Source organism: Ascidiella aspersa, chromosome 5 (assembly GCF_963924565.1).
Source record: "Ascidiella aspersa chromosome 5, kaAscAspe10.2, whole genome shotgun sequence".
Lineage (NCBI taxonomy): Eukaryota > Metazoa > Chordata > Ascidiacea > Phlebobranchia > Ascidiidae > Ascidiella > Ascidiella aspersa.
In genome coordinates this window covers 3,419,336-3,445,063 of record NC_139451.1, presented here as the reverse complement: position 1 = coordinate 3,445,063, position 25,728 = coordinate 3,419,336, and the positions used below count along the sequence as shown (strand labels likewise).

General features: G+C 37.1%; 1 protein-coding gene across 1 annotated transcript; it reads left to right on the top strand.

Moving 5' to 3' along the window:
- Positions 1 to 3,434: 3,434 nt before the first annotated feature.
- On the top strand, positions 3,435 to 24,463 carry LOC146141505 (uncharacterized). The gene is made up of 11 exons (XM_083390154.1): positions 3,435 to 4,408; positions 5,422 to 5,552; positions 14,191 to 14,267; positions 14,577 to 14,743; positions 17,156 to 18,300; positions 18,951 to 19,062; positions 19,481 to 20,268; positions 20,765 to 21,185; positions 21,988 to 22,181; positions 23,489 to 23,675; positions 24,108 to 24,463. The coding sequence occupies exons 1-11, from the start codon at positions 4,324 to 4,326 to the stop codon at positions 24,377 to 24,379; spliced, it is 3,579 nt and encodes a 1,192-aa protein (XP_083246280.1). The 5' UTR covers positions 3,435 to 4,323; the 3' UTR covers positions 24,380 to 24,463.
- Positions 24,464 to 25,728: the final 1,265 nt, after the last annotated feature.

Genomic DNA, 25,728 nt, shown 5'->3' with positions numbered 1-25,728 from the left:
TTGAGAACATTGATCGGCAGCTTTTTTCTAGTCGCTGGTCAAAACCAAACACAAAAAGGTCCGAAAAAACGCGCGAAAATTTTCTGCTTTTACGTAGTTTAAATAGGCAAAAAATTACGATAAATTACCTCGTGCCCAGTTTGTAAAACAGGCCGCGGGCTGGATGATTTGCGTTTACCCGAGTGCCGTAGGTTGCCGACCCTGGTTTAGAGTCTTGGATTTCTCTTGAGATACACGCGTAGTAAGTCAAGTGAAATTATTTTTGTCCCAAAGATTTAAGAGAAGTTAAGCGGTATGGAAAAGACCAAAGCAAGCCCTACGTAACGCTATCCGGTGGTTCTTAACCAGGGTTCGATGGAACCCTTGGGGTGTGACGCAGCTGTTTCAAGGGTTCGGCGACAAACGCTTGCAGAATAGCATAGGGGTTCGACAGGTTGCCAAAGGTTAAGAACCACTGCGCTATGCGTTGGTAAAAGTTTAGAGCAGGGTCGGCAACCTTTTCTGAGTCGCGAGCTTGACCCAAAGAAAGGTCTCGGCAGACCGTTATAGCCTATAAACTAATAATTTTGTTAAAATACACACTTTAAAGTGCCTAGTTTTTTTTTGCATTACAAAATCAGATAATAAGTCTACATTGTGAAAGAAGCCGTTAAAGCGTTTTGTAATACGTGGGTTAAGTTAGCACAGCGTCATCCATGATCACAATGAAAAAGTATAAATAAAAGTAAGCCATAAATTTAATCGTTGATCTAGTTTACGATGTAATTTGAACAGGACCGTTAAAATCTCTATGTTATTTATTTTTTATATATATATTTTTTTAAGAACTTTTACACTCACGCAGCTGAGACCAAGTTCACGCGAAATTTTTTGGATTGATCTATTGTAAATGACCAAAAATTTGGGAACGGCCTCTTGTCCAGTTTGTAAAAGAGTTGGCGCGCCCTATGTTGCCGGCCCCTATTTTAGAGTCTTCTTCTAAAATAAACCCAAAAAAACGCTGTAATAATGCCGCGAAAGAAAACACACGGTTATGGAGCGTCTAGTTGTTCCCTTTGAAATGATTTGGCAGGCAAATGCAACTTATCGCTGCAGTATGACCGACTCTTCAGTTTGATCGAAAGGATCAGGCCGAGATAACCTACTCCAATGACTCTTCGAAAAGGTTTTAGAAGAGCGCCGTCGAAGATTTATTTGAATAGGTTAATATGAAGCAAAAGGCAATCCAACGACTTCTCGAAAAGGTTTCAAAAAAGCGCCATCGAATGCATTGGCTCTGATCAGAATGTGATAAAAAATATCCGCGGACAACTAGGTCAAAATCGTTTCAGAAATGCGCGCCGGCTTCAGAGATTTTAACTGGCGGTTGCGACCTACGATATCGGCATATATAGGTGCCATTCGTCAGGCAGAGCAGACAGGTTCCCATTTGTGAGGAGACAGGTTCCCAGGCGAGCTTTTTAAACTTTTAACACAGGGGTGGGCAGGGTTTTCTTAGTCGCGGGCCAAAACCAACCTCAGAAAGGTCTTCTGTAGGTCGTAATAAATTTCAACTGACGATTATGCATTCAGATACAATGAGTTGGCAAATCTTTCTTTGTTGATGGTTTATTACAAGGGTAGAATTACGTCTTTAGGCTAAAAGTTTTTCGCATTTATCTAGTTGGAACAGTAAAAAATATGAGAAATGGCCTCGTATATCCATTTCGTAAAGTAGTTGGCGGGCCGGATGATAGTCATCAGCGGACCGTAGTTTGCCCATCTCTGTTTTAACACGTATCGACCCGTATCGTACAAAAACACGCTTTGCAAATCCAAGTTAAGATAAACATGTTAGGTATACCGAATACCCAGTAAGCGTTGTGAATATTTATTCAATTTAAATTCGATAGCAAGACGCTCAAATGCAAAAGGTGCGATAAAGGCAATGATGTAAGTCAATCAATTGACTTAAGCAAGTCACCTGCATTTAAGTCACCGTTTTCAAATAAATTAGCTCGACTGAAGTCTTCCGGGCAAAATGAATCGACTTGATATGACTTAAGTATTTTGGACAAATGACTAGAGCGAAATGATGTGTGTTTCTTTAAGCAATTATTTTCTAAAAGTTGGTTATTTGTCTTGTTTGCACATAAAGCGATTTGCTTGCTATGCAGTGGCCTATGTTTGCAAAATCACAAACAAATCACGGCACAATTTACAATCACTAGAGACACACTGAGGTGCGAAAGGATGTCGAATAAAAATAAAGAAAGGATGTCGAATAAAGGCTGAAGCAGTCTTCGCGTCAAAAAATTGCGATTGAAGCGAATTATCAAAAAGGGTGCTGCAAGTGGAATTATTTTTGCCGCTTTCTTTTGTTACACATATGCAAGTCACTTTAAAACGTTTGTCTGTTAATCCCATGAGGTTACGACGACTGGTTTTAGGGAGCTGTATAACAAATAGGGCTGAAGTAGCCTTCTTTATGGTTAAAGCGTACTTAAAAGCGTGCTGCAAATTGCATTATTTCCGCCCTGCTTACGGTGTGAAACATAATGCAAATAAATTAACTTGGGTCACAGTGCGACGAATGAACCAGAAATTCGTGGCACACAGTTCAAGTCGTCTGACCAAACGACGCTTGTTTGGTAATACTGTCGCAACATTAGGTGGCAAAATTGTGGGAATTATGCCTCTCCAGACAAATTGACCGGACATTTGAGTCGTTAGGCAAATTATTACCTCAAATACGGCTAGTTTTTTTAGGGTCACTGCCATGGGACACGTAGACTTCCACCCTCCTCAAGCTGTATTTTTCTGTCGCAACATTTGGTTTTACGATTGTGGGAATTATGCCACTCTAGACAAAGTGATCGAATATTTGAGTCGTTTAGGCAAAGTATTACCTCAGATGCAAAAAAAGGATACGGCTAGTTTTTGTAGGGTCAATGCCATGGTTGGATACAGGGAGTATGTGGCCTTCTACCCCCTTAAATGGTATTGTTTGCCTTTTTTACTGCAAAATGGATTTTATAGTGTTTCTATACAAAACAATTGAACATCTTACCCCATTTTGGTAAATTTGTTTGAGCCTAAAGGCGGCTTGCGTAGCTTCGCAAAATATAAATTTTGGCAATTTAGACTATATATAAAGGTGTTTGGGCCAGAATTCGTGTTGTTTGGCCAAACGACGCTTGTTTTGTAATACTGTCGCAACATTACGTGACGAAATTGTGGAAATTATGCCACTCTAGACAGAATGACCGGACATTTGAGTCGTTAGGCAAAGTTTTACCTACGATACGGCTAGTTTTTGTAGGGTCACTACCAGGGGGGACACGACCCTCCTCAAAATTGTGGGATTATGCCTCTCTAGACAAATTGACCGGGCATTTGAGTCGTTAGTCGAAGTATTACCTCAGATATGGCTAGTTTTTGTAGAGTCAATACCATGGTTGATTGGTTGGATAGAGGGGGCATGTGGCCTTCTACCCCCCTCAAACTGCATGTTTTGCCTTTTTCGCTACAAAATGCGTTTCTTTGTATTTCTCCACAAAAAATTTACGTCTTACCCCATTTTGATAAATTTGTTTGTGCTCAAAGGCGTCCTGCGTCTCTTTGCAAAACATAAAATTAAAGTACCGTATATATAAAGCGTTTGGACCAAAAATTCATGTTGTCTGAACAAAGATTGCGCGTTTGGTATAATACTGTCACAATTTGGTTTTAAAATTGAGGGAACTAAGCCACTCTAGACAGGGTGAACAGACTTTTTAGTGTGCAGACAAATATTACCTCAGATATAAGGCTAATCTATACTAAGGGTCAAGTAACTAAATAAATAATAGAAGGTTGGGAAGATTAAGTTATATTTGAAACCTCGGTAAGTATAAAAGTTGGCGGTTTTACAGGCAATATAGATACTATATTTTTGTTACTTTAAACATTTTAGGTATTTATTTCAGTTGTGTTCTCAATGCTTTACTTACTTGTTGACGGTTGTCTTAATATTAGCGAAATGCAAGATGACTTTAATTATCTATTTCTATTTTGAATTATATATTTCTATATATTCTAAATCTATTTCACTCTGCCATACATTTAAAATAATAGGAAACTGAAATTATTTTTAAATTTAAGTTTTATTTAACAATCGTATGATAGAAACAGTAAAATTTTCGTTTGAATACTTCTATAAGGTTATTGTTCTAGTATTTTAAACACAATAGGATATTTGAAAGCCTATTAAGTTCATTGTAGAATTTGGTGTTTCGCTGTAAGTGTACTCTATGGGAAGTTGTTAAAAGTTTAATTGGCAAAAAATTGCAATTGGATTGCGAGATGATGTCGGAACGGTATCTTTTCTGCATGGTCTGCCTGCTGAAGATAACAGTTGCAATTTTTGGATTTAAACGAGCACTAAAAGGTATTTATCAGACAAACTACGGCCGCCGAGCAATTTAATCCGGCCCATGGCTCATTTTATTTAACTTTTCATTTATAAAAGCGTTTAATGACGGTCAAATTGTTTACTTTTATTTAATACCGCGTTTTCACTGGTCAAGTCTTGTTGGTAGCAAAAAAACACAACGCTTGTTTTGAAATACTGCGCTGGACGAAAATGTGGTAGGATTCTAGACCAGCGTCAAATACTTTTTTACAATAAACGGCGCTGGTCTAGAATCCTTCTACTGTTTTTACATTAACGAAATAATTTGTAAAAATTGAAATCGCGATTAATAAATAAATATGGGAGAATAAATGATATTAATAATAATTAATGCGTGACCCAGCTAAACCCAAACGCTATAACTTTCACCCTAACCCTTATAATGTTAGCAATATAAACCCCCGGACGAAAATGTGGTAGGATTCTAAACCAGCGGTAGCAAAGAAAAACACATAAATTCGCGTTGATGAATTCATGGCCCAAACTCCCTTGAAAATTGTAGAATATTGAGCTGAAATCAAATAGTATACAGCAAAAAATGACTGTGCACAATAATTCATTTATTCTTACCTGTTTCTGATACTGCGCCATGCTTTTACAAAAGAATATTAAAAACCTTAAATATCTCATTCCTTGTACATTTTACCGCCGCAACATTGGAACTGAAAACATTAGATTCGTTTAGATTGCGGTTTCGTGACTATCATACTTCTAAATGTTTTCTAATTAGCATTTTTGGACGAAAGGTAACCAAATAATAATGCGATTTTTTTAACGCTTTTTTTGTAGCGAGTTTAAAAAATCAGGTAATTGTTTTCTTTTCATTGGGAAGCTGAATGTGTAAACAATGGAGACATCTCCCCGCCCTTACAAGTAAATGACCACAATGATTTCAAAATATTTCTTTAGATATACTTTTTATACAAAACAACGATTCTAAAAGTCACCAAATTCGTAAAATTTCTTATATTCGTTGTTTGTGATTTCAGATTCCTCCCCTTGCTTTTACAAGAACAGCACCGAATACCGAATCCTCGTTCGACACGTGAACGTGAACAACGCTACAGAGGCTTGCGCCAGACAAAGGTCAACTCTGGCAGAACTGGATAGCGTCGATAAGGTTGGCAAGTTTAAACTTTTTTTGTTTAGCTTTTGTTATTGTATGAACTGCCACATCGAACACAATTAAATATGCTAGAAAACCGTTTCAAACAGCAAATGACTGAGTTTTAACGCAATACTCAAAAAACATTCAAAGAGCAAAAACAAAATGACTAAAAAGTAGTAAAACTACATTAAAGTATAGCAAACGTAATTAATAATAACTATCGTTTGTGGCGTAACACTGCTTAACAATTGAAGCCTATACGTCAGACTGAGCAAACTTGAATTATTTTAGTTTTTTTAAATTAGATTAGAACAAAAATTTGAGCATTTCAGTTTTTATAACTTAGATTAGAATTAGAATCACATTATTTTGAGTTTTCTCAATTTAGATTAGAATTACTGAATTCTCAAAAAAACGAATTTGAACTAGAATTACTTTTGATTATTCACAATTAATTCCATTTAAATCGAGAAGTATTCTAATAAGATTGTGAAAGGCAAATATAAGTGTGCTAATTTTGATGCCTTTTAGCATATCATATGATTTTCAGACTGTGAAAATTACGTTCCAACCAAAGAGTTTGAATTCAAATTCTTTGTTTGACTGAGATACTAAAAATGCCGTTGGACTAGGTAGCATTTTTGGTAAAATTAGAACTAGAACTACACCACACAAGCAATTCACAAATTAGATTAGAATTAGAATTAGCCGCATTTTGCTCTAAATTATTGAATTAGAAAACTAGAATTATCCAGTTGTCCAAGTCTGGTTGCTAGACACAGGTCCATTCTAGTTAAACTGGAAAGTGATTTGATAAGGTGAGCCGGGCTATTTTTGGCAGCGCTTGCGAATTTAAACGCCGGGCAAGTTTCCCAGGACAATTTGCAGGCTGCTAGTAGGCCTTGGAAAAGGTTAGAAATACTGGGCGTGCACCTGCCTTATGTAAAGGTGCACATGAGAGTGGAAATTCAATTGATAATGTCGAATTCGTTTACCGACGTCTGTGGGAAATAAATGTAGAAATATTTGAAACGTTCACAAAATGCTAGCACTTCTTCAATCTATACGTCTTACTAAAAATCCAACCATTTTAAGGATTAATTTGAAATGTTTAAAATGCTACCTATACTTCTGTATGGGCTTTGATATTCTTCCTACGTCTTAACTGCAAACCTCCAACCATTTTAGGGATTTATTTGAAATGTTTGCCAAATGTTGCTTACTTCTGTAAGGGCTTTGATATATTCATTCTATACGCCCTACTAAAACATCCAGCCATATTTTTGATATTTATAAGATACGTTAACAAAATGTTGCCTACTTCTGTGTAGGCTTTAATATTCCTATTAGGCCTAACTAAAATCTCAAGGCAATTTCGAAAATTTATTTAAAACGTTCACAAAATGCAACCTATGCTGCTGTATGGCGTTTGATATTCCTTTTACTTAAAACATTATTTAAAAAAGTATACTGTTGGTCGAATAATAAAAAAACTGTGTATTAGAGCAGTGCTTCTTAAACTTTTTTAGTTTCGTTCACCCCTAGCATCTATCTCCAGATTTCATTCACCTTTGTCTCATAATATATAACTATCTCGTCTTTATATAACAGCACAAAATGATTTAGGTTGTTTCGATTTTTGTTAAGATCAACTCTAGCTAAGTTTTACCATTGCAAATCTACAATTTCTCGAGTCCAGAGATATAAAGCTACAAAAGCACAAAACAAAGTCACCAAATTGTTGTACTTATAATAGGGCTACGGTACCATATTTTTAACACGCATAAAGACAATATTTTTTTGCCTGCAAGTAACACGAAAATAGAATTGTTACGTTTCAGAAATACGTGACATATCCGCAACTTTTTTCGGCAGCGGCACCCTTTGTAATTTTCCTATGACTTGTACCCCTACGAAAAGCAATTCGGAATTTTTAATTAAATAACACTGAGGCAACTTGAAAATAGTGAAGTTTATTGTTGGTCGCGCGAAACGCGAAAAAAATTGGATTTAATTGGTTGAATTGGCGCTAAACTGTAAAATCAGGAGGCTTTTCGCAAAACATTTCGTCCCCCTGTTGCTAGCCTGTTATCCAATTATATAAAATATGGATAAAAATAGTTTAAACGGGAGATGACTTTTATCGTTTATCTATAAGTTAGAAAAATTATAATTAAATAGGGCCGTTATACCTTTGATAATATGAAAACATGGAATTTCACTCAAAGAGACGTTTTGCTCAACAAAGTAAACAAAATTAGATAACAGAAGATTCGCAAATTTTTTGGGCAGTTTTAATGTTAAAGTTGGCAAAAACAGAGTTTGTACAGCGCTGAAGGAGTGGTGTACAACCAAAACGAAAACGATACCATTAGAATCATAGCAAAAAATTGAAACATTAACTTAGAGCTCGCCTCCCCCCTACGAATTGCTTGGATCCCCCCTAGAAACCCTTTTTAAACCAGCAATTCAGCATATTTAATGGCTTAACTATTTTTTGAAAATAAATACAACCTCTCGCCTAAAAGTCTTGTTTAAAGTATAAGCAACTAACTCGAAACGCGAAAAAAGAGGACATTTGGACATTTTTGAGCGTCCTCGGAGGACCATTCGGTTTTCGTAAGAAAAGGGAACAAATCCTCCTAAAGAGGACATATGGTAGGCCTAACTTATACACTCAGTGCAAACCAACTTAACTATTACAATAAGAAAAAAACACCAAAAAACAACAGTTCAGTAGTCGATTTACTTCAGAAAGTTGTTTACTAGTGACTATAGGATGCTCCTGAACTTTCGTTCACCCTTATTCACCCTTTTGGTTGGTTCACCCCAGCAAAAATTTTATTCACCCTGGGGTAAACCATTCACCACTTTAAGAAACACTGTATTAGAGTATTAGACTGTGTACAAAAATTGGATCATTGAAAATTTATCCTTTTCTTTCTATTCAAGCTCGTTGTATATTAACGTATAATACTGAATTATTGCACAGTAAGCAGTTTTGGCGGTATTCAAGTCACTTCCTTCTTTAATTCATGTATGACTTCAATTCAAGCTTTTTGAATATGCGTAGGCCTACCAATATTGAAGCTGAATAGTTTAGTAAATACCTCAGTAAAGTTGAACGCTTTTGAACTGTTTGCTAACAATTGACCGGAATACCTGGTTGTGCAATCTTGAATTTTTTATCTATTATTTTTTGAAAGTTGAGAAGCAAAACGCCGACAAACTTATGCCACGGGGCCAGACTATAGGATAAATAGATAGTTTTCTAATTCAATGAATTAGAGCAAAATGCGACTAATTCTTATTTAATTTGTAAATTGCTCGCGTGCTCTAATTTTATCTAGTTTGGATTTTACCGAAAAAAAAATTTTTTTTGGTCTTTTAGTTGGAACAAAGAATTTGAATTAATACTATTTGATGGGAACGACTTATAGGTGATTTCATAGTCTGGTAAACATGGGGTATCCTAAAACTTATAAAAAATAACCAGAAGTTTTGCCATTCACATTTTTATGAGAATTAATTGTGATTTAAACTATATTGATTTTGAATAATTGAATGTATTTCTAATACAAAAACTAGTTTACATTCTGTTTTTTTTAAGAATTCAGCAAACTTATAATCTAATTTGAGAAAATTAAAATGACCTTTTAAATTATATTGGCCGAAAATTTCTTTGCCGCTATTGTTCTTTGGTTTGCTTTGGTTTAAGACTGTTTTTTCCGGAGCTTTATAGAAAAAGTAGACATCGTATTTTTATTAATTTCGGACATGACATAGAGTGGTATGTATGTGCGATTCAGAGGTATATGAGTCCTTTAATTAGGGGACTAAAACCTAAAACAGTGTGACGTCATCATTTAGTTCTTTGTTACTATCGACTCCTAGCTCTATTTTTTTTGAAAAATATGTTGTCCAAGTTATGCGTGGGGGTTTCAAGCGCCCATTTTCAATTTTTTGTTCAAGAACAAAAAAAAGCCAAGTATCGTGACAAACACCGGGTTTTCCAAAAAGAGCAACTCGCAAACAAACGCATTTTTCGTGCGCACATCGCAAGAAAACAAAAGTTTAATTGCCCGCTTGCGACCCGCCAGGTTTCACGTGACGTCATACCGTCAAAAACGTCACGCGAAACCGCACCAAAAGCGACCGGACCGGAAAATTTTGGTTTGGGACATTATATACGGATTTTTTCGTTGAAAGTTTTTGGAATTTTTGGGTTTTGGACACACTTAATGGGTTTTCGTTGCAATTTTAATCAAAAGGCTAAATCTAGGATGTTTAATAAAATCGAATTCTAGCGTTATTGCATTTATTGTCAGTGAGGATGTCCGATACCTGACATTTTATTCCGATACTCGATATTATCGCGATCATGACGTCATTGCTATGGTCAAACAAGCAAAATTGGTCAATCTGAAAATCGTAATGGTAATTATCTTTAAGGTATTAAGCCGACATTTGCTTTTGTGCTCGGAGTAGTTTCATTTGAACTGAAACTTTTGTTGGACGCACTTTTTTTATTTGAAAAATGAAATGAGAACTTTTGGAACTATGCACGGATTTTCGTTCAAGTTTTAATAAAAATACAACAGCTGCAGAACATTCGATAAAATCGAATTTTGGAATGTTTTTTTCTTTTTTTGTGCAAAGCAATGTCTTATGTTTTTGTTCGCTTACATTTATATGGAACTTTACATTTTGTGCATCAATAAATTGAAGCCATTTAATGTGGTTTATCTCAATGTACGTGTAATGCTACAACTGGTAGAAAAAAGTTTACAAACATGGCTGTAAGCGAAAAGGGTGCATCAAATTAGACAGGTTTGTAATATTAAAAAAATATTTATGTGCGCCTGGTTCTCAATTTATTTGATAAACTGAAAAAAAAAAATCGCTACAATGTGAAAATTTGAACTCGAACAATTGGTTGAATTGAACACATTGTACGGTTTTTCATTGCAATTTTTACCACAATACAAAAGGTAGAATATCTGATAAAATCGATTTTTAGAAGGTTACTGATTTTTAGCCTATGTTGGTTTGGAGTTTGAGCTTGAAACAAAATTGATTTTTAGAATTTTTTTTATTTTGAAAGTTTTAACTTGAAAATTTGATTTTTTTTCTGCACATGAGCCAAAAATCGATCGATTGAATTGAATGTTCTTTTCGTCGAATTTGTCTGACTCATTTGACTCGAAAACTCATCGACAATGAAGCATTATGAGCAACAAAGGACTTCTGCCACGTCATCGCCCCAACAAGTGTCGGTCGGGCGGCGCCGGAACCGTTTCCGGAACCAAATGTGCGTTTGCAGCCGCGGGCCACGAGCTAATTGCCAATCAGGCTTAATTAGGAAGGAAAGCGTTGCACTTGAAACACCAAAAAACGCGAAGCTATTTAAAAATTTGAATACTGTTCAACTCTGGGGTTTGACTGGCGGTTTTACACTTTGAAAAACACTTTTATGTAGGTACATTAACTTAGTCGAGAAGAAATAAAGTATGCCTTCTTCCTCCAAAACACTTTAAGACCGTCGGTCAACTGAAAAGGTTTTCGGTTGCCTAAAGAAACATACCGTTTTATATTAGAAGAAAAATAAAACCAGTGTTTTTATAAAATAAAAAAAATGTGTTGTGCTTTATTCTTAATTACATTTCAAACTATACGGTTTTGCTTTGGAAGATGGATAAATTTAAACCTATTCCAATAATCCTTCGCGAAGTACTCTAGCACAGTGCTCTTCAACCTTTTTTGGTTTTGTGAACCCTTAAAGTTGTTGTGACGAACCCATGCACCTTGTTTACTTAAAAGGTAAGCTGAGGTAAAAAGCGATCTGAAAAATCATTATGTTATGCATATCAATATCACATGTCAAATAAACCGAGCGAGCTGCCGAAGTTTTATACACTGTCGGTGTGAGTTCGATTGTGGCTATAGCGGGTAGCCCACTATTATTGTCATAAAACATCATTCAAACAAACTTGAGAAAAAAACAGCATTCAAACAACTTTAGAAGTGAAATAGTAATGATTCAATAAAATGTTGTCATGCACCGTTGTATACCTTTTCGTACTGGTGCACCCCATGCATATTTTGGTGCACTCTACGGTTAAGTTGCACTGCTCTAGCAATATAGAAAGATCTGCCTGGTGAAATTAGTAAAGAGTGGTTGTATGAAACAAAAATGTTTTTCAATGGCAAAAATCGTGTTGCAAGTATTTTTTTACGATGACGAATACGATTATACTTAAAGTTGTTTTTCTAGCTCACCCTGGTTACATTGATCATTGATTGGCAGATTCGATTAGTCTGCGATGGCTTTCGGTGTACATTGAATTAATTCACCATTAATTTAGTGTAAATCGCAATTGATTCTCTATTAGAATGTGAACAGTTAATCTTCCCGTGCAAGTAGATAAAGTTCAGATACGATTTCGCCTTGTAGTGCATCTTATAAATAGCGATTACCGACTACGAGCAAACTGTTAGTTTGTTTAGTTTATCTTATAACAGAAGGTCGCAGAATAGAAGGAAAGTGAAATACTAGAGAAGGCTGTTCTGGACTCGGCGAGAGATCAGTCTCTGGCCAAGAAAGTAGATAGAGCATATAGGCAGACACGATAAAAAACAGCGATATATGGAATATTATTACCGAAATAACGTTTGACAGATAAAGTAACCGCAAGACAGAGGTACATAGTCGATAAAGGCATAATTTTTATCAAAACTCGGGCTGTTTTAGCCAGGACCCTATTCGGTGTTGGATTGCGCGTACGACTGTAAACACGCAATTATTACCGATTGCTTGCCGGTGCCTTGCGCCAAATGCGTCAATCAATTTACTTTTAACCCACGTAGCACGTGCCGGGCCGGACGAGAGCTTGGCTCAACAGCAAGTGTTTCTCGCCATTTGCCAAGATGGCGGTAATTATAGGATCACGGCACTCACACGTCACATGTGTTGTAAACAAGTCATTTTGAAATAACGAAATAACTTAAGTCCAAGTCAAATCATTTGTAAAATATCTTCAGTACGAGTAAAGTCATTTGTGAAACAACTTAATTTTAAGTCAAGTAATTTGTAAGATAACTTAAGTCCAAGACAATTCATATGAAGTCCAAGGCAAGTTTTTAAAGCAATAACAAGTCGAGAGCTTGGGTCAATAGCAAGTGTTTCAGGCTCTTGCCAAGCTGGCGGTAATTATAGGATCAATGCGTTGACGCGAAAGCAATCATAAACCCTATGTAGATAGCAGTGTTGTAAACAAGACATTTTGAAATAATTTAATTCCCAGTTAGGTCATTTTAAAATAACTTAAGTCCAAGTCAAGTCATTCGTTGAACAAATTAAGTCCAAGTCAAGTCATTTTAAAATAATTTAATTCCCAGTTAGGTCATTTCTGAAATAACTTATCCAAAGTCTTTTTGAAAAAATAACAAAATAATGACTTGACTGGGACTTAGCCATTTCAAGTGTCTTATGTTCAACACTGATAAAATGTACCTAATTTTGTCCAAAAAGTCCAAATGTCTCTAGAACACAGGTTAATAAAACCAAAGGTTTAGGTAAAGGACCAAAAACGTTGCAAAAACCATAATGCAAAAGTTACACGCTTTATGAATTATGCAATAAGTGTATCGAAATTGTTTATGTAATGAAATGACATCTCTTGAAATCAAATCTTTGCGTCCAGCAAGAATATTTCGCTAAAATTATAAGCTTTTATAACCGATACCCGATATTTCAGACAAAAGTATCGCGATCCGATCCGATACAAAATTACGTCATTACAATTAGGGATGTTTTCGATAAATTTACCTTTTTATATTGATATGCCACGTTGGCTTAAATCCCAAAAACAACTTAGTATCGAATCAGCACCACCAAGGCTGCGAAGTCGGTTAAAAATAACCCGAGTCCGACTCCGGCCAAAAAAACAACCCGAGTCCGACTCCCGAGTCCCGAGTCCGACTCCGGCCAAAAAAACAACCCGAGTCCGACTCCCGAGTCCCGAGTCCGACTCCGGTCAAATGTGCGATTTTGTCGAGTCCCGAATCCGGCCCTGACTCAACAGCCTGTATTCCGCCAATTTACCAAAATAACACGAATATTCAGCAATCCAGTTACAGGGGTGTCGTATGATTTATTTACTCATAATACAGGGTTGGAAAATATTCCACCATATGCTATTCCACCTTTACGATTTCCAGTTGGCGATCATATCAGGTCAAAGATGTGGTACTGCGCATGCGCATGTCGGACTCGGGACTCGGGACTCGGGACTCGGGACTCGGGACTCGGGACTCGGGACTCGGGACTCGGGACTCGGGACTCGGGACTCGGGACTCGGGACTCGGGACTCGGGACTCGGGACTCGGGACTCGGGACTCGGGACTCGGGACTCGGGACTCGGGACTCGGGTAGTTCAACGTGGTCTTACTCGAGTCCCGAGTCCCGAGTCTGACTCCTCAGCCCTGGGCACCACTACCTCCCGAGTATCTTGACTTCAAGCCGATATTATCGGACGAGTACCGATACTACAACTTGGCATCGGGTATCGACTCGGAGCCGATATTATCGGACATCCTGGTTCTTGAGATTTGATATGACGTAAAATAAAATATTTTTTCTGTTTTTTAGATAGTATTTCTTCGCAAGAAAATGAAGAAACACCGACTGACATTAGGAATTGTGGGAATCAAGTTTTGTGATGACTGGTCAGTTATCGATTTTATTTAAAGCTTTTTATTTATTCAAGTTTTTACGAAATTTTAATTAACGACAAAAAGGAAGATACGTTTTATTAATAGATTGACTATTTTTTTTTAGATATAGTTGAAAATATGCACTGGTCTGTAATGTAGCTTGATATTGAATTTCAGACCCAAAAAGTAGATTCTAGATTAAGCAATTCGTTTGTCGAAAACACTCGAGTCAAGTTATTTAAAAACAGTGACTTAGGTGCACTTAATTCAAGTCGTTACTACAGCATTGTTTATTAGACTGATTTTGTTTTTTGTTTTCAGGTTGACACAAAATGGCGGTGGAAAATTGCCGGATGAAATCGTGTCACGCATTAAACCGATTCACCTGCTGAAGATGTCAAGTAAGGATGGATGTTCCAGGGTCGCGTTGAAGACGAAAGTGAACGGCAGACGCAGAAGACGCGCCTCTGGATTTATATGCCAACGCGGTAGGTATACACCAGTGTTGCAATGACTTAAGTGCACTTAGGTGCAGAAGACGCGCCTCTGAATTTATCTGCCAACGATTTTTTCCTAAAATTGCTCAGTAGCAAAATAACAGAACACGTGTTTGCTTAATTGTATTGTTGAGGGTCGTGTGGTAAACATCAGTGTTGTAACTCAGTCAAGTCACGACTAAAAAACGTTAAACTAATACAATTATTTAACTCAAGCGATTATGAGACTAAAAATGACAAACGTATAACTGTATTAACAATGATGATTTGGTCGGACTCCAGCCATAACCCCGAAATTAGAACAACTTTAACGTCGGAATTCAATGTCCAACGGGTTAGGAATACAGTGTTACAATGATTTTTTGCGGACTCCAGCCTAAGACCGAAATAAGAACAACAACAATGTCGGAATAAAACACAATTCGGAATAAGACCAAAATAGGACCAATACTGAGTAGTCGGAATAAAGTATAAACTGGAACAATACCTAAATCAGACTTAGACAACTAGATTTAGAAATTAGTATTAGTTTACTGAATTCTTTAAAAAAAATCAGAGTATAAACTAAAACTTGGAACTAGAATTACATTTAATTATTCCAAATCAATTTAGTGTAAATCGCAATTTATTCTAGCACGAAAGTGAATGGTAAATATTCCTCTGCATTTTGTTTATAGGTTTCGGCTTTTAGACTAATTGACCAACAAAAAATCGAAAACTAAAATTATCTAGAAGTCTGGCGCAAACCATAAAAGGTTAGGAATCGCAGTGATAGTTGTTTCAATAAAAGTGGATTGGGTTTTGATAGGAGATTCCTCATATAGGAATTTGCATTGTGCTCCTAGTGTTGTTCCCAATTTCGTTCCGCGTCCTATTTATCCAAAACAATTTTCAATCAATGTCAGATATAGGTCTGACCTATATTGCGGGAATCGTTTATTTTTCATTGCTTTTTACCCGCGAAAGATCCCATACGCGCAAAAGGTACACCGGCCGGGCTTAATATAGGCCTTTTCAAGTCAGTATCAGCATGATCAGAGCGGAACAGCGCGACCTATCTTATCGCAGCCAATTCAACGAGCTAGCGCTTTGAACCTGCACAGCGGCAAACAACACAACAAGCCAGCAGCAGTTCGAAGCCCTTATAAGGCCGCTCGACCTGCTGGCTGTTGTATTGTCTTGCCAAGGTGCGATCCTATCACAAATGCCACGCAATTCAGAGCAATAGAGGCAATAGGTATTGCTTTTTCTAGCTTCTGGACTGCTTTTATGCATTTCAATTGTCATGGAAGCTCGGATGTTTTTTTTAATACCTTTTTATTTTGATTAAATTTAATGCGCTATTCAGAGCAATAGAGGCAATAGGCATCCCCTTTTTCTGGTCTGCATTAATGTGTTCGAAATGTACTAAAAGGTTTTTTAATGATTGGAAAAGTGGTAAATTTTTTTAATTAAATTTTTTGCGCAATCGAGAGCAATGGAGGCAATAGGCATTGCTTTTTCTAGCTTCTTGGCTGCTTTTATGCTTTCCAAATGTCACAGAAGATTTTTTTATTAATTTGAAAAGTGATAAATTGAATTTCTTTTTAATAATCTTTATTTTAATTATATTGTATGCGCAATTTTTTTCAATGGGCATCGCCCTCTGGGTGCTAAAAGTCATGGAAGTCCCTTCACAGTAATGAATTGAAAAGCAACAGCATTTTTGTAATACCCGTTTTTTTGGATTACATTTTATGCGCATTTCAGAGCAACATGCCCTATTCCCTACATTATGTATTTTTGGTAAATCAAAACATTTTTTTACTTTTTTATGTTTCTAACTATACATTGGCCCATTTTATAAAATCGGTTAAGCCCAAAGGCGCTCTGCGCAATTAGCATTTTTAATTTTTTTACGTAGAAAGAGTGTTTATTAAAAAGAAAAAAAAAACGTCACGTTTGATGTTATGGCGTAACTGCTTTGTTATGGCGTTAAAATTCCATGCGTAAGAAATTGTATAAGAAATTAAACAATTTTATTGTTCCGGTAACAAACCAATTCTACTTTCACACCTACATAGAAATACTATAGAAACGGAATGTATATTCATTTGCATTTACGTAAAGGCAAAGTAGAAAAAATGCCATTTTGGGGGGGACATTACCAAGTGCCCTACTTTGGATCCGCCCCTATTTTTTGATGCTACTCAGGTATTAGCTTTACGTTGTAAAAATATACAGATAGGATAACCAGGTTATACTACTTAGAATGAAACAAATGCGATAATTTACTTCACCAAAGGCCAAGAGTAATAAAACTCCTTGATTTTCACAAAAATAATCGCTATAAAAACTCCTTTATTTAAAAAAAATAGTAATATTAAAAAGTACTTAAAATATAAAACTCCTCTATTTCCCTAGCATCCAGTCGCAACACCTGTCCGCCAAGAAGAAAAAAAGGCCCAAACAAAGACGAGAAAGAAGTCGATATTTCGCAGCTAGTTCTACGATCACACAACAACAACAACAACAACAACAACAACAACAACAACAACAACAACAACAACAATAACAAGCCAAAAAAGTGGGGCATTCCGCGTCGCGTAAAGCAAAAAATCTCGCAGACGATCATGACCGAAATCGCGCGGGCCTTCACCACTAGGCTGCCTGTCGCGAATCGAAGTCGGGTCACAAAGCGACAGGCGACATCAGAGCGACGCGACACGACGTACGCGACACGCGCGGTGGAAGCAGCAAGCGAAGGAAGTCGGATACTAGCTTTGAACGGAAGTACAATTACCGGGGATAGTCGGAAGGAATTAGGCAGTGAACTTGAGCTTGGCCAAACAAGGAAACCTACTAGAAGCCTTTCAACATCAAAACAACAGTTCAATTCGAGTTCTTACTCGACTAGAAGCCTTTTTTCATCCTCAGAGCGGTTTAATGCCAGTTTTTATCCCTTCAAAAAGGATACAACCTTAAAACAGCAGTTTAACTCCAATTTTTTCTCAACTAGGAGTCTTGCTTCGTCGCAACATCAACTTAATTCAAGTTTTTATCCGATTCAAACCGACACAGCACCTCAAAATCGTACTAATTCAAGTTCTTATCCAGTCGGTAGCGTCTATACATCACAACAACAAGAGATTAACTCAAGTTTAAGGCTAATAGCTCAAGGCACTGTTAACTTACACACGAGCGTTTTTCCAAAGTTAAACGACGAAGCTGACAAAATGCACAGATTCGAATCATCAACGTACGAAGCGTCGCCACCCCCTGAACTACCAGAAACCACACAGTTTACCCCCCAGGCTCAAACCCCCTCCCCAATCGAGATTTTCGTACAAAATTCGATCGAAAATCCACCCAAGACCGTTTTGAGCGCGAATGAGATGCTGAAAAACTTGAGCGAAGCTCTCAACGACTCTTCAAGCGATGATAAAGAAATGGAAGCGGTGTCTCCTGGTGACTTGCTGGCGATCGCTGACGGTCTCTTGCCGTCTCTTGTTCCTGAACAGCTTACCAAGCCGAGTCAAGTTAGGTCCGAACCGCGCGAGATCAACCAGGTACATAATGTAGGTTCCTTGTGTTTGGCGCAATGTTGTACACAAGTCAGTTTGGAATGACTTAAATCAATTCCAGTCAAGTCCCAGTCAGGTCATAATTCGAGCAGGTCAATTGCAAGTAAAGTCCTTGTCCGAAAAAATAAAGTTAAATTATTAAAATACGGAAATTTGTTCGATTTTGAGCAAAAAGTCAACTAAAAAATAACACAAAACGCTAATATATAGCAAGCCAATTGTTTCATGTGCAAACTTGAATGAATAACTGAATTTTATAATAAAATATGCTTAATTGAAAACACTTGATTTTAACCCAAGTCACTTGTCCAAAATACTTAAGTTAAGTAAAGTTATTTGAAAACCGTGACATAAGTGCAAGGCACGCCATTGTCTTCTCTAGTCATTACAAACACTGGTTTAGCACAGAAAAAACACTTGTGGCGTTTTTAAGCTTAGTATGTGCTTCCACAACCGAATCCAACACATAAATGCCGACGATTAAAGTTCTAAAAGTATTTTTAATAGCTTGAGAAGCGCACCGCTTTGAAGTACATACGAGAAACAAACACCTTATGATTACTTATAGACATACCGACGTTCGCTCGCTACAGTTTTAAATTAAACACCGACTTCTTTTTGCACTTCATGTTTAGAATGTGGCCGACTACGCCTTAAACTTTATGAAAGTGACGAGCCAACTGCTAAATCCTATCAACACAGAGTCGTGGAAAGAAGTGACGAATCAGCAGGACGAAAACCTGAAAGGTAAGTTGCTGGATTCGCGTTACGTGTGTATCGTCGTTATAGACTTCACAGTAAACAAAATACTTCTGTATTCAATTTCAACATCATTTATGTTATTCGAAACGTTAAAATGCTACTTACTTATGTATGACCTTTGATATTATTACCACGTCTAACTAAAACTAATATAAATATAATCCAAAGTTTATTGTCACAAGTAAAATTATTTTCGTCTAACTAAAACAACTGTCTGATATTTAGTTTTACTCTGTTTTTTTTTTAAATGTTAAAAAAAAAAAAAAAAAAAAACTTGTTTTCTAAAAAGTTTTTCTAATTTTCTAAAAACAATTTTTGTAAACGTTTAGTCACATTTTGTAAAAAAAATTTTTTCAAATTTCAAAATGTTTCATTTTAAATTGTAATTTTTTTTTTGCTTTAGACCCACTTACGCCGTCGAAGCTTCTGGAAAGCATGGACGAAGTACTGGATTACTCGGTACATGAATTTGCCAAACAACAACAACAACAAGAAACCAACGCCTCCACAGTGATATTCGCAAGCCCTCAGGTGGAAATCACACTGAAGACGGTGAACATTTCCGACGGCGAATATCTAGACTTGTCAGAGGCGAGCTTCGAGACAAAGCAAAGAAGAAAACGCAACGCGGAAACAACTAGCACTTTATCAGTGCTGACGGCCGACTACAAAACAGTCCCACAGATTCTAAGCGCCTGTTCTAATGTAACAGAACTAGATGTTAAAGCTAGCAGCAATATCTCGCAGCTTATCAACAGCTCAAATGAGAACCTGTGCGCTCAGAAAGGGTTTATGGTAAGCGATAAGCTCTGCAATGAAATGCTTGGCGAAAAATCCGACACTATTGTGAACGCGTGGATATTCCCGTCGACTAGCAACGTTCTATCTATAACCGCATTCTCTGGAGAAAACTTTAAGAAGCAAAGTGTCCCGGTCAAATTTGACCTTGACAAAGGTCAACAAAACCGGAACGTAACCACGAGGTGCGTGTTCTACAACACGTCCGCCGACTTGTGGTCGGATTACGGATGTGAGGTTTCTATGAGTGGATCTTATTCGTGCCAATGCAACCATACAACCAACTTTGCAATTATGCTGCTGATTCCTTTAGACACTGGAAGCCAAACGGAAGACATGAATGTAGATAGAAATGATAGAGAGACACCAGGGTTTTGCGAAGAACTATCTGAGGTAAATATATGCAGGGTTTAGGAACTTGTGCATGTATAGTCGGAACCCTATGAAATACTAAACAACTCGGACTGGCTTCAGGCTTGCCAAATTACCGAATTTCTGCAAAAGCGTTTGTAAATTACCTCTCGGTGAGATTTGTTCGGGTTTAGATGCACACAAGTCGTTCTGGTGAAATTACTTGACTTGACTTAAGTTTTTTGAACAAATGGTTTGGGTTAAAATGAAATGTATTTGATCTTAATTGTCGCACGTAAATAATTTTACGTGCTATATGTTGAGCTTTTGTTGTTATTTAAGTGAGTTATTGCTCTTAATCAAACGATCTTACATTTCCCAAAAAATAAAGCAGCGTCTGCGATGGCTTTCGGTGTACAAACAATACGTAAACCGTAATAGTTGGTAAAAAAGCAGTTTCAGAAGGGCAAGATCGCAGTTGTTGAACACATATGTGTGTGCATCTCTAATACAAAATGTTTATCCTTTTCTTGTATAGATGATGAGCTACATTGCCGGGGCACTATCAATAGTCTTTCTATTGGTTTGCGTCGTTTTCTTCTGGTTCGCGCGTCAGACCACCGAAAGAACGGTGGAACGCAACACAGTCCACATGTGCCTCGCCATTTCCATGCTCTGCTTGCATCTCGTCCTTCTAGCGGACAACACGAACTCTTATAATACTCCACAAGGTGGCGCTACCGATCCCGATTGGTTTTGCTACGTTCTGGCTGCCGCAACCCACTTTTTTCTGCTGTGCAATTTCGCCTGGATGTCAGTCGAGGGAATCCTGCTTTACATTTTGGTCATTAAGCGCGATCTACGTCACAAAGCCATGGGGAAATGGAAGCACCTGATTGGCTGGCTGCCGCCGCTTTGCATTGTGGCCAGCACGTTTTTGGTCGGATTTTTAACCGAAGGTAGTTATTTAAATAGCAGTAAAACACAGTTTCATTGTTGCAATTTCAACAAAACGCATGGTTAAAAAACCCTAAGCTATATTTTTTACCTTATAACTGAGGAGATTATTTTTTGACCAAACAAATGAAAATTATTGACCTCTAAAAATCAAATTTTGACAAATTAATCTTCCGTTTATTTTAACATTTAAACTAGGCAGTTTTTGCTTACAAATTGCCAGTGTTGCAATTACTTAAGCCCATAACTTGACTTGAGTAACTGTTTTCAAATGACTAGATTTGACGTAAGCCGTTTGACCAAAATAATTTGACTAAAATTAAGTCTTTCGGACAAATGATTTGACTTGGAGTTTTTATGTTAAATAACTTTGGTTATAATTACGTGCTTTCAATAAATACATTTGAATAAAATTGAGTTGTTTATTTCAATTTTTGTACGTAAAACAATATTCATGCTTTGGAGCATAATGGTTGGAGGTTGTAGTAAGACGTAATAAGAATATCAAAGCCCATACGATGTAGGTGGCATTTTGAACGTTTCGAATAAGTCTTTATTCATTTTCAACATCATGGAAAATATTCATGCTATATATCACTTTGATATCATCATGCGTTTTTGACATTTTTAAGTTATTTGATACGCGGACGATTTTACCAATTTTAATAGTTAACGTTTTATCTTTATATCAATGACTTTATATGGACTTAAGTTGTTTTTCAAGTCTTGACTTGGACTTCATTCATTTCAAAATGAATTGTTTACAACAGTTCAATTTATAAAGACAATCACCAATTTTTCCAGAGTCATATCTTCGTGGACAGCAACCAAACGTTAACCAAAGTCAACCAAGAGATGACACGCTGTGTTATCTGTCAGAGGACCTTGTATGGGCGTCTGTTGTCCCAGCAGCTGCCAGTCTACTTCTAAACTTCCTCATCGCACTGAAGGTCGTGGCTGTGATTGCGCGTCTGACGAGAGACAGCCAAAAGTACAAGGTAAGTTTTCTCAGCTTAATTTGATTTATAATGTAGCATTTTGAACGTTTTGAATAGTGAATGTTGAAAATGAATAAAAATGTATTCGAAACGTTTAAATTTCTACCGTATGGGCTTTAATATTCTTACTACATCTTCAACGCAACTTTAAATTATGCTGTTGCTACCAATCATAGTATATACTGAAAAGAAGCTCTTCCGGTTAATATTAGTTTGGCCACCTTCCATCATGATTAAACATGCAAGCAAGGCAAGAATAAAAAATCTAGCCTACGGCTAACCTATGGTGAGGTTTTCGAACCTATGGTGAGGTTCGAACTCAAAACTTCCGTGCCGGAACCGTCGTTCTACCAAACTGAGCTACTAAGGCTCATAAGGAAGCGAGTCAAAAGAAGCATAGCAATATTGCCTGCTGCATCCTATTCGTCAAACTAGTCTGTGGTGAGGTTCGAACTCACAACCACGGCCATGCCGGGACCGTTGCTCTACCAACTGAGTACACAGGCTTAGAGGGGAGCAAGTCGAGACACAACCACAGCACCGTTGTCTGTTGACTTCTGTTCGTACAACTAACCTGGGGTGAGGTTCGAACTCACGACATACGGTTATACCGCGACCGTCGCTTTACCAACTGAGCTACGCAGGCTCAAATAAGTTCAAGTGAAATAACCACCGTATAGCGTCATGGCCTATTCTATTGCAACATGTTCGTAAAACTAGTCTGTTATGGGGTTCGAACTTGCGACCTCGCCTGTAAATACATAACTCCTTCAATAACTGTTTAACGTGTGATGGTTGCACATTAAATACAGTATTTATAGATGCATGAGTAGTTTTACAAAAAAGGTTTCTTGGGGATCAGCGCTAAATAAATAAGGGGGGAATTTGATTAATAAATACGCTTTCAGGCATCGTCTACTAAAAAGAAGCTCCTTCGGTACTTAATTATTTTATCCTACGTTTATGTTCCCTATATGCCTTTATCAAGAAAAAGAAAGGTTTATTTCATCTGCATTCCCTGGTAAAAGCATCTTCCTGTAAAGGTGTCCGCAACGTCGGTTAAACAAATAAGTACCGGAAGAGCTTTTGTTTAATTTGATTAAGCTATTGGCTTAGATTTGGATAAAATGGTAATGAAAATGTCCAATTTTTTTTAAGCCATTATAACCTTTCCATATAGAAGTACGAAGTCTTAAGGCTTCAATTTACACAACGTCTGTACCTATGCACCATACGACTAACAGCGTTAAAAAAATATCGTTACCGTACGACAAACAACGTCAAAATGTACCGTTTTATTTACACAGCCAAAGAGTCACCAAGACACTGTTGCGAAGTTAAAGGCAAAGGCGATGCGCAAATCGTTAACTGCCTTCTGCAAGCTCAACCCTATACTGGGTCTTCCATGGATCGTTGGAATGGTCGCCTCTTTTGTACCGCAGCCTCATCGGTGTTATGTGCTGGTGGCACATACCTGCGTTAACGGCTTGCAAGGTAGGTTGTTGAAGTTTTATTTGACTTTATTTTTAGACGTAGAAAGCTATTTGTTTAAATTTGGGCCGCTAATATGCGAAACATTGCCCGGTGTGAAATAGATTTACTAATGACTTAAGTCACTGGTTTGGAATGACTTGACTTGACTTGGGTTTTTGGAATGACTTGACTTGAGTCATTTTGGGCAAACTTGCTTGACTGAACTTCAGTCTTCTAACTATAACCTCCGGTCATTATTTTATTATTTGTTCGAAACGTTGACAAAATGCTTCCTACTTCTGCATGGGCTTTAATATTTATGTACGTCTAACTACAACCTTCAGCCATTATCTTAAGATTTATTTAAATGTTACAAATGCTACCTACTTCTGTATGCCCTTTGATATTCATTCTACGATATTCATTCTAACTGTAACGTATTTTAAATGACAGGAGTGGCATTCTTTTTTGTCTGCATCGTTCAGACCGAGGAGAGTCGCGACCTGGTCTATCAAACCTGGCGGAAGCTACAAAGCAACACGCAGAGCTTCGTAAACTCGTTTAGACCGAGAAGAAGCTCTTCGTATCCACTCACTCCGACGCACGCTCAGAAAAAGGCAAACTCCGCGGCGCCGCAATGCGGCGGAATCGCGACGATCACCACGCCGGTAGTGGGCGCGAGAGATGGGGTGATCGTTAATCGAACTTGCGGCGACATGGTTTAGCGTTTAAATGCCGTTAGTCGCGTAACTTCTTACACTGTATCCCTTTGGCTGCTTCTGTTCTTGCTGTTGTTGTATATCAATTGAAATCGCAATAAACTATTTATGTGAAGTTGGCAGTGTTGTAAACAAGTCATTTTGAAATGACATTGGTAAAATAGCTAAAGTCCCAGTGAAGACATTTGTTGAGTAACTAAAGCTTAAGTATAGAGTCTTGCTTTAAATCAGTTGTTTTAAAACATTGTGCTTCGAGACATTGTCAAGAGTGCCGCGATATGTCGAATTAACAACAGGCAGAGATTTTATTTACACAATTAGATAACTAATATGTTATGGCTTTAACCTATTGGCTTGGTCAGTTAAAGTCAGTTGTTGTAAAATATTATGATTCTTAAATTTTGGTAATTTTGACAACTAACCTATACTTTAATTACAAACAGGCAGACAGTAGACCAGGGGTTCTTAAACTTTTTAAACCGCGGACCCCTAATTTTTTCTTTTGCTTCGCGTGGACCCCTGTAGGCAGAAAATTTTCAAAAATGACGTCATAAATTGACGTCACAATCTAATATCCTGTTAAAAGTAAAATATAGTCTAACATTCAGTGGTAAAACGTTTTATTTTTAATTAAAACTCTTTTTTTAATTTGATTACTTTTTAAGTATACACTAATATTTCAATTTGTCCTTTATGAACCCCCTAAAATGAGTTCACGGACCCCCAAGGGCTCCATGGACCCCAGTTTAAGAACCCCTGCAGTAGACTGTATAAGATTTAATGTACACTAATAAGTTATGTTAAGCGAATACGATCAATCTTATGTGGGTACGTTGTTAAACGTATCAATTTAAAATATAACGTTTGTGATTTTTTCTATCAGGACATTAGTTTTTTATTATTGCTAACTGACAATTAAAAACCATCCTTCCCAAGTGCGCCAAATGCAACAAGTACGTCTATCAAGGTAATTTGTGCCACGTTTAAGTTCTACGCCATTCCAGAATTATTATTATTTCTATTTGAGCAAAGTATCGTGAGTCGTCAACTATTTTTATACAGACAGCTAGCTTTGTACGATACTTGGTATTTTATTTACCCGATAACCGATCTTTTTGGGCAACTGAAATAACGATCCGATCACCAATTTTAAAATGACTCTAAAACAGGGGTTCTTAAACTTTTTTTTACCGCGGACGCCTAAAATGTTTTTTTAGCCTCGCGTGGACCACGGTAGAGAAAAAAAATAAAAAATGACGTCATAAATTGACGTCACAATACAAATAAACTTCATAAATCTGCTGATTTCGGTTCAAAAATGTGAAAATGTGAAATGGAGTCTAAATACATTTAGT

Bases quoted from the DNA above. Each gene is read 5' to 3' on its own strand.
- LOC146141505 (XM_083390154.1), top strand. From the start codon at position 4,324: ATGATGTCGGAACGGTATCTTTTCTGCATGGTCTGCCTGCTGAAGATA. The intron at 14,744-17,155 runs GTAGGTATACAC...CTATTTCCCTAG, and splicing joins TGGATTTATATGCCAACGCG to CATCCAGTCGCAACACCTGT. The intron at 21,186-21,987 runs GTAGTTATTTAA...CAATTTTTCCAG, and splicing joins GGTCGGATTTTTAACCGAAG to AGTCATATCTTCGTGGACAG.